The 13,365-nt window shown below is 43.7% G+C and overlaps 1 protein-coding gene across 3 annotated transcripts in view; it reads right to left on the reverse strand.

Moving 5' to 3' along the window:
• Positions 1-13,365, reverse strand: part of AFG3L2 (AFG3 like matrix AAA peptidase subunit 2) — an 84,231-nt gene that overhangs the window by 21,280 nt on the left and 49,586 nt on the right. For all 3 annotated transcript variants that reach the window (XM_074022960.1, XM_005587229.5, XM_065533543.2), the window contains 6 exons: positions 12,323-12,447; positions 11,073-11,346; positions 8,087-8,224; positions 4,389-4,542; positions 2,676-2,783; positions 2,455-2,580 (listed from right to left, as the gene is read on the reverse strand). In XM_074022960.1, coding sequence (XP_073879061.1) covers positions 2,455-2,580; positions 2,676-2,783; positions 4,389-4,542; positions 8,087-8,224; positions 11,073-11,346; positions 12,323-12,447 — 925 coding nt within the window. The remainder of the gene's footprint in view (positions 1-2,454; positions 2,581-2,675; positions 2,784-4,388; positions 4,543-8,086; positions 8,225-11,072; positions 11,347-12,322; positions 12,448-13,365) is intronic.

A 13,365-nucleotide genomic window follows, 5' to 3' on the forward strand; every position in this document is an offset into this window, starting at 1 on the left:
TTACAGACAACTATTTACCTTAATAGACAATATGGCTCACATAATAGCAAACTAAGATAGCATCTAAAAATGCTCATTTAAATAACTTAGTTCTATCACCTGTGTTGGGAAAATGGCTTGCATAGATATTAGGTGAAGTACTGAGGTATGATGAGAAACCTAATTTTTATAATCACCTAGTACATTCAGTGAAACAACTAAATTTAAATATAGCTAAAAGCTTGTCAAATGCTTTTTAGATCCATCTCTTTAACTTTGCAGCTAAGGATATGGTAGCACAAATAAGCTACAGCACACCATCTGTGTTAAATAAACAAATATTACAACATTATAAATTTCAAAGACAAGTAAAAAGGTAAGACCCCTCAAACAAGATGATCATCTTCTGACCACACTATTGTATATAATCTTTTCATACTTCTCAAACTGTTCTATTTCATTTTGTGTTTAGAAGGAGAGAAATAGGGAATAGGAAAGGACCATATTTTACATTAAAAAATTATTGGAATAAGCACATGAAAAGATGCTCAACATCACCAGTCATTAGAGAAATGCAAATCAAAACAGCAGTGAGATGCCAAATCACACCAGCTAAGATGGCTGTAATAAAAAAAGACAGTGACAAGTGCTGGCAAGGATGTGGAGGAACTGGGACCCTCACACGTTACTGGTGGGAATGTAAAATGGCACGGGTAATTAAAACAACCTAGCGGTTCCTCAAAAAGTTAGAGATACAACATGACCCAGCAATTCCACTGCTAGGTATTTACCAAGAGAAACAATACGACCACGAAAAATCTGTACACCAATGTTCATGGCAGCATTATTCATAATAGCCAAAAACTGGCAACAGCCCACGTGGCCATCAACTGATGGGTGGATCAACAAGATGTGGAATAGCCAAACAACGGCACATTTACTTGGTCACGAACAGGAATGACGTTCTGATGCCTGCCACGATTTGGATCAGTCCTGTTCATTATGTTAAGTGAATATAAGCTAGGCACAGAAGACCACGTTTTTATTTTATTTTATTTTACTGGAGACAGAGTTTCGCTCTTGTCGCCCAGGCTGGAGTGCAATGGCGCAATCTCGGCTCACTGCAACCTCCACCTCCCGGGTTCAAGCAATTCTCCTGCTTCAGCCTCCCAAGTAGCTGGGATTACAAGCCCCCACCCCAACCACACCCAGCTAATTTTTGTATTTTTAGTAGAGACAGGGTTTTGCCTTATTAGCCAGGCTGATCTTGAACCCCTGATGTCAGGTGATCCACCTGCCTCGGCATCCCAAAGAGCTGGGATTACAGGTGTGAGCCAGTGCACCTGGCCAAAACCACGTTTTTATATAAAATGTACAGAATAAAAAAATCTAGAGAGACAGAAAGTTTGATTGATTGTTTTGAGATGGAGTCTCGCTCTGTTACCCGGGCTGGAGTGCAGTGGGGTGATTTAGGCTCACTGCAACCTTGCCTCCTGGGTTCAAGCCATTCTGCTGCCTCAGCCTCCTGAGGAGCTGGGATTACAGACATGTGCCACCATGCCTGGCTAATTTTTGTATTTTCAGTAGAGACAGGGTTTTGCCATGTTGACCAGGCTGGTCTCGAACGCCTGACCTCAGGTGATCCACCGGCCTCGGACTCCCAAAGTGCTGGAAATACAGGTGTGAGCCACCGCGTCCAGCCCAAAATGTTTTAAAATTATAGTGATGGTTGTACAACCCTGTAAATATACTAGAAACCATTAATTGTACACTTTACACAGGTGATTTTTAGTTAACTTTATTTCAACAGAGCTTTTAAAAAAACACTTAGGAATAATTCCTACAATATTTATAGAAAAAAATGACACACTGTCAGCAATTTGTCACAAAATACTTCAGAGGAAGCAGAAAGAGACGAGGGCATAGGTAAAAGTAAGGGTGGATGGGAATTAGTAATTGTTCCCGAAACCAGGTGATAGGTACAGATGGTTTCATTACACCATTCCCTCAAAATCTGTGTATGTTTGAAATTTCCTGTAATAACAAAGTAAAAATAGTCAGGCACAGTGGCTCATGGTTATAATCCCAGCAGTTTGGGAGGCCGAGGCAGGAGGATTACTTAAAGCCAGGAGTTTCAGGCCAGCCTGTGCAAAATAAGACCCTGTCTCCACAAAATCAGAAAATTAGCTGAGCATGGTGCTACGTGCCTGTAGTCCCAGCTACTCAGAAGGCTGAGGCAGGAGGATCACTCGAGCCCAGAAGGTTGAGGCTATAGTAAGTTATGATTACACCACTCAGTCCAGCCTGTGCAATAAATCAAGATCCTATCTCAAAAAAAAAAAAAAAAAAATTGAGAATATAAACTTAGGTAGCCCACAGTAAAGAAGTGAAAAGGTAACAAAGTAAACTGGTACCTGGTAACTATTCCTGATTTTAATATACTTCTAAATAGAGTCCTCGTTACTTTCCACTCACCTGAAAACCCTGGAGTTAAAGATGCCAGTTTTCTTGCCAATTTATCCTTCTCCAGGGTACTGTCCAGTTTTAGTGGTCGGAGGTGAACTTTGAAAATAGAAGCTCTTCCTTTTATGTCTGGTGGTCCTTTAGAAATCATTTTTAAGGAAAAGAAAATCATATTGAAACAGTCACACCTATACTCATGAGCACTGGACCTGCCCCAGCAAACATCATCTCACCAATAAATATCTGCCTGTCGAAACGCCCCGGCCTAAGCAGCGCAGGGTCCAGGATATCTGGTCGATTAGTGCCGGCCAAAATGACGACATTTGTTGTTGTATTAAAACCTGAAAGGTAACAAAAATGCAAACACTATTAAATGACAAGAGGCAGAAAGCAACGGTGCACCATCAGGAACATATGAGCACTGCAAATTCATAGCTACAGTAAACACATTTTCTATTCATTATCCAGTGGGTTTTTGTTGTGTTGTTGTTTGAGATGGAGTTTTACTCTTGTCCAGGCTGGAGTGCAATGGCATGATCTCAGCTCACTGCAACCTCTGCCTCTCGGGTTCAAGCAATTCTCCTGCCTCAGCCTCCCGAGTAGCTGGGACTACAGGCGTGCCCCATCACACCTGGGTAATTTTTGCATTTTTAGTGGAGATAGGGGTTCTCCATGTTGGTCAGGCTGGTCTCAAACACCTGACCTCAGGTGATCCACCTGCCTGGGCCTCCCAAAAGTGCTGGGATTACAGGCGTGAACCACTGCCCCGGCCTATCCAGTGTTTTTAAGTTACAAACTTGAATTATTTTTCTTACTATTCAGCTTTTCCTTGAAAATAATCATATGTTAGACTTAAAATTTTAAGAGTAAATTTCCTAAAGACAAATGACCAAATATTTAAATTTATTTAACTAGAAATTTAGAAGATAACGTCAATTTAAAAATGTCTTAAAATCAGATTAAATTTGCAAAGGATGCCTCTGACACACCGGGCCACGGGACAACCAACCGCCTATCTGAAGGCAGAGATCGACCTCTACCTCCCAGCTCCTCTCCACACTCAAGCGGCTCCGCGTTACTGCCATTCTCAATGTGAACGCCATGGTCCCAGGCCCTTCCCCTCAGGACCCTGGCACGGCAGGATCTCCTGGGTGCATTTCCCTCAGATGTGGTGCTCCAGTGTGAACGCAACATGGGCGGACCATTGCGGGAGGAAGGAGGATCTCTACCTTCTTATTCTGACCCTATGCCTGGCTTCGTCATTGAAGCCAGTTCAGTACTGGCACTGTGCTTCCCCTTTCTGCACAACCAACCAAGCATCCACATTTTTATCTTCCAGCAGGAAGAACACATGACATCCTGAGAAGTGCCTTTCCTAAATGAAAGAAAAGCTGGCTAGCATGGAAAGACGGCTACTCTCTTAGTAAAAAAGTATTTGAAATTTGCTAAATTCACATTGGGTTAGGCTTAGATTTTCCTTGTGCTTCAGAGATGGTGATGATTTAGAGAATGAGATGGTAATTCTTTTGTGACTCATTTCACCAATTCTTCTCTTATTCAAACACCAGACACAAACAGCATGTTAACACCAATATTAAGTTATGCAGGCTGCCAGGAAAAAAATATTTTGCTATTATTTATATTAGTATAAAAGAGCCTTTTAAAAGAACTGTTTGTTTTAGGGAATGCTTTTTTTTGTTTGTTTGTGATATTCAATATTGGAACAAGGACTCTCATTTTGGGGACATGAAAGGCATAAGAAAGTGCAGCTTAAACTCAGGAGGCTGAGGCAGGAGGATCGCTTGAACTCAGGGGTCAGAGGATGCAGTGAGCCGAAATCACATCACTACCCTCCAGCCTGGACGACAGAGCCAGACTCCATCCCAAAAAAAAAAAAAAAAAAAAAAAAAAGGGCAGTTAAAGATACAAAAGCCTTGACCACTCACCATCCATCTCCACCAGCAGCTGGTTCAGTGTGTTCTCCTGCTCACTCTGCCCTCCAAAGTTGCCTCTTCCTCTCTTCCTTCCCACTGCATCAATTTCATCGATGAAGAGGATGCAAGGGGCATTCTTCCGAGCAAGGGCAAATAAGTCTCGGACCTTGGCAAAAACAGAAAGAGAGTCATTTGACCAGAGAATATTATTTATCCTCTGAATAAGAAACGAAATAAATCGGCTGGGCACAGTGGCTCATGCCTGTAATCCCGGCATTTTGGGAGGCTGAGGCGGGTGGATCACCTGAGGTCGGGAGTTCAAGACCAGCCTGACCAACATGGAGAAACCCTGTCTCTACTAAAAATACAAAATTAGCCAGGCATGGCGGCGCATGTTTGTGATCCCAGCTACTCAGGAGGCTGAGGCAGAAGAATCACTTGAACCCGGGAGGCAGAGGTTGCAGTGAGCTGAGATCGCGCCATTGCACTCTAGCCTGGGTGACAAGAGCGAAACTCTGTCTCAAAAAACAACAACGAGAAAAAAAGAAATGAAATAAATCTTCAGCTTCCATGTGCAGACAATCTTTCTGTGATGCACACTGTAAGGTACATTTTTTTAAAGAGTTACAAGTAGCAAAGAAGCGGCAAATGAGGAGTAACCTGGGTAACTGAGTTAAGGTGAGCAAATCTTTCTCAGATCCCATAAATTACTGTATATGTAATAAACACTGATAATATCTGCTATTTTTGTAATACCAACAAATTAATATTACATATATGCCTACACAGAGACAATACAGTGGAGCTATAAACTTTACATCGAGTTGAAAAGTTCAGACTTCTCTAAGGTTCACATTTCACGCCTAAGGCAGTTATTAACAGGCTGGGACTACTAAGGGGTCTATGCAATCACACATGTACAATGAAGCCAAAGACCATCCAAGCTCACCAGCTCATCCCCAAAGAGGGGGTGACAGCCTTCGTCTGCCACCCACCCCACCACAGACCATCCTGATAGCACATACCCTCAGACAAACCTGCAGTCGGGAGGAGGAGGAAGAGCTACTCAGTGCCTCACCATCTGTCACCTGCCCCTTTAGGGAGCGTCAGAGACAACTCTCCACCCGCCCACTCCCACCCCCACCCCCCACCCCCACTTCACTGGCCAGAAGTCCAGGTCTTCCTGCCTGGATTTCTGGATGTTCATTCCCACACTGCTCTCAACACATCTCCTAAAATAACTCGTATCCTTCTCCAGCCTCCCCTCTGAACTCCAGATCTGTGACCTACAGAACCACACCTTCAAACTACATCCATCCTGTCCTGGTATGAACAGGAACTCAGCTATTCCACCAAGCCTTAAGGAGGAGTCTGCATCTTCCCCTACAGGCTGGCTGGAGCTGGGGTCCATCTCACACTCCACTGCTGCTACCAAAATAACTGCTGGAAAAGCCCCTGCTTGCTGAGGCTCAGGCCTCGTGGCAGGCACTCCACCCCGCTGTGCCGTGGGTCTCCCCGTGGGACATCACTATGTCCTCAGTGATTTCCATCCATGTGAATCTCGGTCTCTCAGTTCCCTGGCCACCTCTTCATTCACCTTTTATTTCACTCTGACAAGAACAGCACTGACAAGGTTGCCTTTTAAACCACCATCTTCAAGTCATCTCCTCTCTGAGCACCCCCTCCTATCATCTGGCCCCACACACACACTCAGGTATCTCATGCCAACTCTTTACCACTTCTCAGCTCTCCAACCCACCAGGCCCACCCTTCCCCACCACCACCCACAGCTCCTCTCCTGTCTTCAGTCTCCCCCCATCCACATTATATCTCATGGCCCATCATCATAAATGCCCAACTCCCCCTCATTCCCTATTTTTCTATGACTTACCTGCACAACAAGAGCAAAGTGTGAAACAGATTTGAAGGTGAGGCCGGACACGGTGGCTCACACCTGTAATCCCAGCAATTTAGGAGGCTAAGGCGGGTGCATCACCTGAAGTCAGGAGTTCAACACCAGCCTGGCCAACATAGTGAAACCCCATCTCTACTAAAAATACAAAAATTAGCTGGGCATGGTGGTAGGCACCTATAATCCCAGCTACTAGGGAGGCTGAGGCAGAATCACTTGAACCCAGGAGGCAGAGGTTATGCCACTGCACTCCAGCCTGGGCGACAGAGCAAGACTCCATCTCAGGAAAAAAAAAAAAAAAAAAGCCTCTTACACTTCAACAACCAAAAAAAAAAACCCAATTAAGAAATGGGCAAAGGATCTGAATAGACATCTCTCCAAGGAAGATATAAAAATATACAAATGGCCAATAAGCACATACAAGATGTTCAACATCACTCCTCATCATGCAAATGCAAATCAAAACCACGAGATACTATGTCACACCCATTAAGGTGGCTATCATTAAAAATTAGACAATAACCAGTGTTGGTGAGGGCGGGGAAACATCAGAGCCCCTTACACACTGCTGGTAGGATGGAAAATGGGCAAGTAGTTTGGAAAACAGTCTGGTGATCCCTTAAAATGTTAAACATAGAGTTACCATTCGAAAACATTATGTTAAGTAAAAGAAATCAGGCATAAAAAACCACATATTGTATAATTTCATTTACATAGAATGTCTGTACTAGGAAACTCTGCTGTGTAGTTTGCTTAGGACTCCCGATTTACATTTTTTTTTTTTTTTTTGAGATGGAGTCTCACTCCATCACCCAGGCTGGAGTGCAGTGGCGAGATCTCAGCTCACTGAAAGCTCCGCCTCCCAGGTTCACGCCATTCTCCTGCCTCAGTCTCCCGAGTAGCTGGGACTACAGGCGTCCGCCACCTCGCCCGGCTAGTTTTGTTTTTGTATTTTTAGTAGAGACAGGGTTTCACCGTGTTAGCCAGGATGGTCTCGATCTCCTGACCTTGTGATCCGCCCACCTCGGCCTCCCAAAGTGCTGGGATTACAGGCATGAGCCACCGTGCCCGGCCAGGATTTCTTCTTGATGTAATGGAAATGTTGTAAAACTGATTGCGGTGATGGCTGCACAAATCTGTGAATTACTAAAAGCTACTGAATCGTATACATTACAGAGATCAATTGTTTGGTATGTCAATTATATCTCAATAAACGTTGTCACCAAAAAAAAAAAAAAAATCCACCAATAAAGCAAACTCTTTTTTTTTTTTTTTTTTTGAGACAGCGTCTCACTCTGTCGCCCAGGCTGGAATGCAGTGGTGTGATCTCAGTTCACTGCAACTTCTGCCGCCTGGGTTCAAGAGATACTCCTGCCTCAGCCTCCGAAATAGCTGGGATCATAGGCATGCACGACCATGCCTTGCTAATTTTTCTATTTTTAGCAAAGACAGGGTTTCGCCATGTTGGCCACGCTGGTCTCGAACTCCTGACTTCAAGCGTTCCGCCCACTTCAGCCTCCCAAAGTGCTGGGATTACAGGTATGAGTCACCGCGCCAAGCCATCAATTCTTGAAATTGGTCTAATATAGGTAGCAGACTGCAGTCCTAGCTGGTGCGAGGGAAGGTGGGGTAGAAGTCACAGGCCTTCCTGAAGGCTTAGGCCTGGAGCTCAGGCCATGGACTGGTGAGAGGTCATTCTAGCACTCTAGGGCGAAGGGCCATCTCTAGCAAGTCCCCCCATCTGTGGGGAAGTGGTGGGTGTAAGGAAGCTGTACCATCAGAACAGAATGAGACTCACTCTAGCTGGGCCCACACCAACGAACATCTCCAAAAACTCGGACCCACTAACGGTGATGAAGGGGACATTGGCTTCTCCGGCTGTGGCCTTAGCTAGCAGCGTCTTCCCAGTGCCTGGAGGACCAGTGAGAATGGCACCCTTCAGATATGAAAAAAGAAATTACATTTAATGAGAATTTCAGAAAAGTAGATTGTGTATCCGCAAATAATTCCAAGATATAATTCTGTCTCTAAATCTTATTGATATACATTAAATATTAAACATTTGTGCTATGGTAGAACATTTTTATATTAGTAAGAATAAGAAAAAGATCATCAAAAATAATTTTGTTTCAAAAAATTTGGTAACAATGTGAAATTTAAAATATTTCCTTTTTTTCCTAGTGCTGATTTCTAGACCTTTAATCCAACAGTATGTAAAGGGCGACTTAGGCTAGGAATATACTAATAAACCCGCTAAGGTTTACTTAAATAATTCAAGAAGACAGAAACACCACACTCCTGATTTATGTAATTCTTTTACTCTTTACAAGTAAAATTAGTTTTTGAGCTCAAATAATTAATAAACCCAACTTCTGACTTAACTTTCATGTACAAATCAGCACATTTTTAGCATAGTTGGACATGCAACTTAAAACCTACCTGTGAATTTATTTCCACTGACCACCCACAAACAGTGTCCTCTCTTATTTATAAATAGACATACTACCACACTACCATATCCAAATACTGTGAGGAGGTAGATAATATGGTCAAATGATATTTTTTCTAGGCTTTGTAATAAAACCTTAAGGTATTTTTAAAATTTTGCTTTTCATCTTTAAAAGTTTCACAAATGAAGTAGAAATTTAACGACCAATGACGAACTTAACTACAAAGAAAGAATGTCTTTGCTCAAACAATACACCTTTTTTTTTTTTTGAGATGGAGTTTCACTCTTGTTGTCCAGGCTGGAGTGCAATGGCAAGATCTCGGCTCACTGCAACCTCCGCCTCCCAGGTTGAAGCGATTCTCCTGCCTCAGTCTCTTAAGCAGCTGGGATTACAGGCGCACACCACCATGCCCAGCTAATTGTATTTTTAGTAGAAACGGGGTTTCACCATGTTGGCCAGGCTGGTCTCGAACTCCTGACCTCAGGTGATCCACCCACCTCGGCCTCCCAAAGTGCTGGGATTACAGGCATGAGCCACCACACCTGGCCCTACACAACTAATGTAATAGTCAGCTAGGTGTGATGCAAATGGATACTAAGTAACAGTAAGTTATAAATTCATAAAATATGACTTTTTATCCATAGAAGCAAGACATAAAAATCAAGGAAATAATGACTATCTTTCAAAGGATTCCTTTAAAGTAAAATTTATTAATGGACTTTAAAAAGAAATATACAAGCCAGGTGTGGTGGCTCAAGCCTGTAATCCCAGCACTTTGGGAGGTCGAGGCAGGCGGATCACGAGGTCAGGAGATCGAGACCATCCTGGCTAACACAGTGAAACCCCGTCTCTCCTAAAAAATACAAAAAAACTAGCCAGGCGAGGTGGTGGGCGCCTGTAGTCCCAGCTACTCGGGAGGCTGAGGCAGGAGAATGGCGTAAACCCGGGAGGCGGAGCTTGCAGTGAGCTGAGATCCAGCCACTGCACTCCAGCCTGGGTGACAGAGCGAGACTCCGTCTCAAAAAGAAAAAAAAAAAAGAAAAAAGAAATATACATTTTTATTTTTATTTTATTTTATTTATTTATTTATTTTTTTTTTTTTTTTTTGAGACGGAGTCTCGCTCTTATTTATTTATTTATTTATTTTTTTTTGAGACGGAGTCTCGCTCTGCCGCCCAGGCTGGAGTGCAGTGGCCGGATCTCAGCTCACTGCAGCCTCCGCCTCCCGGGTTCACACAATTCTCCTGCCTCAGCCTCCCCAGTAGCTGGGACTACAGGCGCCCGCCACGTCGCCCGACTAGTTTTTTGTATTTTTTAGTAGAGACGGGGTTTCACCATGTCAGCCAGGATGGTCTCGATCTCCTGACCTCGTGATCCGCCCGCCTCGGCCTCCCAAAGTGCTGGGATTACAGGCTTGAGCCACCGCGCCCGGCCTATTTTATTTTTTTTTGAGACGGAGTCTCGCTCTGTCACCCAGGCTGGAGTGCAGTGGCACGATCTCGGCTCACTGCAAGCTCTGCCTCCCGAGTTCACACCATTCTCCCACCTCAGCATACCGAGTAGCTGGGACTACAGGCGCCCGCCACTGCGCCCGGCTAGTTTTTTGTATTTTTAGTAGAGACGGGGTTTCACCATTCCCAGGATGGTCTCGATCTCCTGACCTTGTGATCCGCCCGCCTCGGCCTCCCAAAGTGCTGGGATTACAGGCATGAGCCACCGCGCCCGGCCAGTTTTTATTCATTCACTTTTTATTAATTTACTTAATAGCTGCTCCATTTAACAAATATGAAGTTACTGTCCCATGCCTAGCCCTATGGGCACCAAGCCCTATAGGGTACAGCCCACCACTAGCACAGCGGGCACAAGTGTATTAGCTGGAAAGGGGAAGGTGATGGCGAGTGCTGTGTCCTCTCTGCTGGATCCTGTGCCGTGAACCTTGGTGCCAGCACAGGTGTCTTGTCCACATTCAACCCTTGAAGGGACACTGGGTGACAGCATTGTGTGACATGGTCAGTGAGCTACCGCGGCCCTAAAGCTGCTGAGAGATAGGGTATCTAAATCAGATTGGAGGAAGAGGAAAGACGAATCAAGAAAAGTCTTCCAAGAGGAGGTAACACAGATACTTTCAGGAATACATACACTATACTAGACACATTCACACAGAAAAACTGACCCAAAACAATCCTCGAGTTGGGCAGAGGCTACCCTAGTGAGCTGAGAAAGAGGAAGGACGGGAAAACAGCTATTTATAATAAGTAATCAAACTTCATAAAATTATAACTTCAGAGATCAAGAAACACTTCGAAAAGTTAATCTTCTAAAAGTTCATTTTACCTTTGGGATTTTTGCTCCTAAGTCTTGATACTGCTTTGGGTTTTTCAAGAAATTCACAAATTCCATGATCTCCAGCTTTGCCTCCTCACAGCCAGCCACATCTTTGAACTTCACATCAATTTCATCCTTTAAGACCTTGGCAGTGGTTTCTCCGACACTGAAGAGTCCACCCATCCCTCGGCCTGTCCGGCCGATGCCAGCAGGCCCTCTTCTGATGGTGTAGAGCAAGAAGGCGATGATGAGCACTGTGGGCAGCATGCTCAGCAGAAAAGAGCTGGGGACACACAGCGCAACATGGGTTAGGACTGGCTGCTCACCTCCAGCTTTCACATGTGGTGCAAGGTATCAATATAAACATATATAGCTACATCAAGGTATACCTTCCGCACTTAATACAAATGAGGGTAACTTGCAAGTGTTCTTCAAAGGCAACAGAATTCCCAAATAAGTTCCATGGCAACCAACTCTTGAAATAAATGGAGCATCTGCCCAGACTTTAAGTGGGGTAACTAGCATGGTCTTATTAAAGACAACCCCCAAAGAAGAAGTTCTGATGAGAGAAGAATCACCTAAAAATCCTGGAAAACTCTGTGAAATATAAACATAAATGACAGTTCAAAGATGGGAATGCCATTCTTTGATACAAAGGAGTTCTTTATGCTAAAATCCTTCCAAAGGTCAATTCATTGAATGTTAATACCCCAAACCGCTGCTTAATCAAGGTAAGTATAGATGTGCAGAAAATGAATGAATCAAAAAAAATAAAAATAAAAATAAAAAGCCAGGTGTGGTGGCTCATGCCTGTAATCTCAGCACTTTGGGAGGCTGAGGCGGGTGGATCACCTGAAGTCAGGAGTTCGAGACCAGCCTGGCCAACATGGTGAATCCCTGTCTCTACTAGAAATACAAAAATTAGCTGGGCATGGTGGCAGGGGCCTATAAGCCCAGCTACTCAGGAGCCTGAGGCAGGAGAACTGCTTGAACCGGGGTGGGGGCAAAGGTTGCAATGAGTCAAGATCACACCACTATACTCCAGCCTGGGCGACAGAGCGAAACTCCATCTCAAAACAAAAAGAAAATGAATGAGTCATGTGCAAAAACTAGTGAGTTACTAATAGCTTTTTTAAAATCTGGCCAAACTGAGAAAGGCCTGTTTGAGAATAAAATGTGTAGCCCTGCACCCAGGGACAGAACACAGTGAACCATAGCAGCACAGTAAACAGTCTCCAAAATATTATCTTTGAGATTACCCATCACTTTCAGCAATGTAGACAACAGGCACCCGATTTTCTCCTTCTATGCCCAGTTCCTGCTGTAAAGTTTCCAGATTCCGTTCAAAGGTGTCCACACTGCCAATATTAAACCAAACGTATTGCTATAAAAACAAAAAAACAAATACCCTAAGAATAAAGTGAAACTAAAAGGTTCAATTCACTAAAGGGTTCAACTTTTTAAGAATTTTTCAGAAATACTGAAAATTTATTAAAAAAAAAAAACAGTAATAAAAATTTGGCTTTAATAATGTGGTGATTAAACATCACTCACTGAGAACAGTTGGCAATTCTTGGCAAATAAGCATTTCCTTAGCAGCAATATCTCAGTGGCTCTAAAATTATAAACTCAAAAAACAGAATGAAAAACCTATTTGAAAACATAATCCTTTTTAAAATAAATACGCATTATTTTCCTCTTCCTCCATTCTCTAGGTATTTTATTTTAGCTCCCTATTCCCAAATTTAAAACTACTGTGAAACAGTGATAAGAACTAAAGTTTACTGGGTGTGTACTAAGTGCCAGGCATTGTTCTGGGCTCTTTAGATGCATTAGTTCATTCAATCCTGAGGACCATCCAAAGAAGCAGGTGCCATCACTGAGGACGATGTTCAAAATCCGAACACCGCACCCCTACTGTGCAACTGGAACAGATGTGCCTTGCTGTGCCAGGCACTCCCTCTTTATTCCCTGGAGCTGCAGAGACCCAGAGGGCCCAGCGCAGCGATGCCTAAGGGGCCAGATCAAGGCTATTCTACCAACCAGCATGTAATTATTTCCTATTGTACTGAGTGACTGTGAGCCCTGACTCCTGCTCCCATTCTACAGATGAGAAAACTTGCTCATGGTCACACACAAAATAAGCGGCTGGGATATGAACCCAGACAGTCGGGCTCCTGAACCAGTGTCCTAACCACAATGCCACATTGCCTCTGCACAACCATGAGGACACTGATGTTAACAGCTCACATTTATGGAGTTTAGTAGCTAGAAGACCCCATTTCAAGCACTGTGCATGTAT

Source organism: Macaca fascicularis, chromosome 18 (genome assembly GCF_037993035.2).
Source record: "Macaca fascicularis isolate 582-1 chromosome 18, T2T-MFA8v1.1".
NCBI classification, from domain to species: Eukaryota; Metazoa; Chordata; class Mammalia; order Primates; family Cercopithecidae; genus Macaca; species Macaca fascicularis.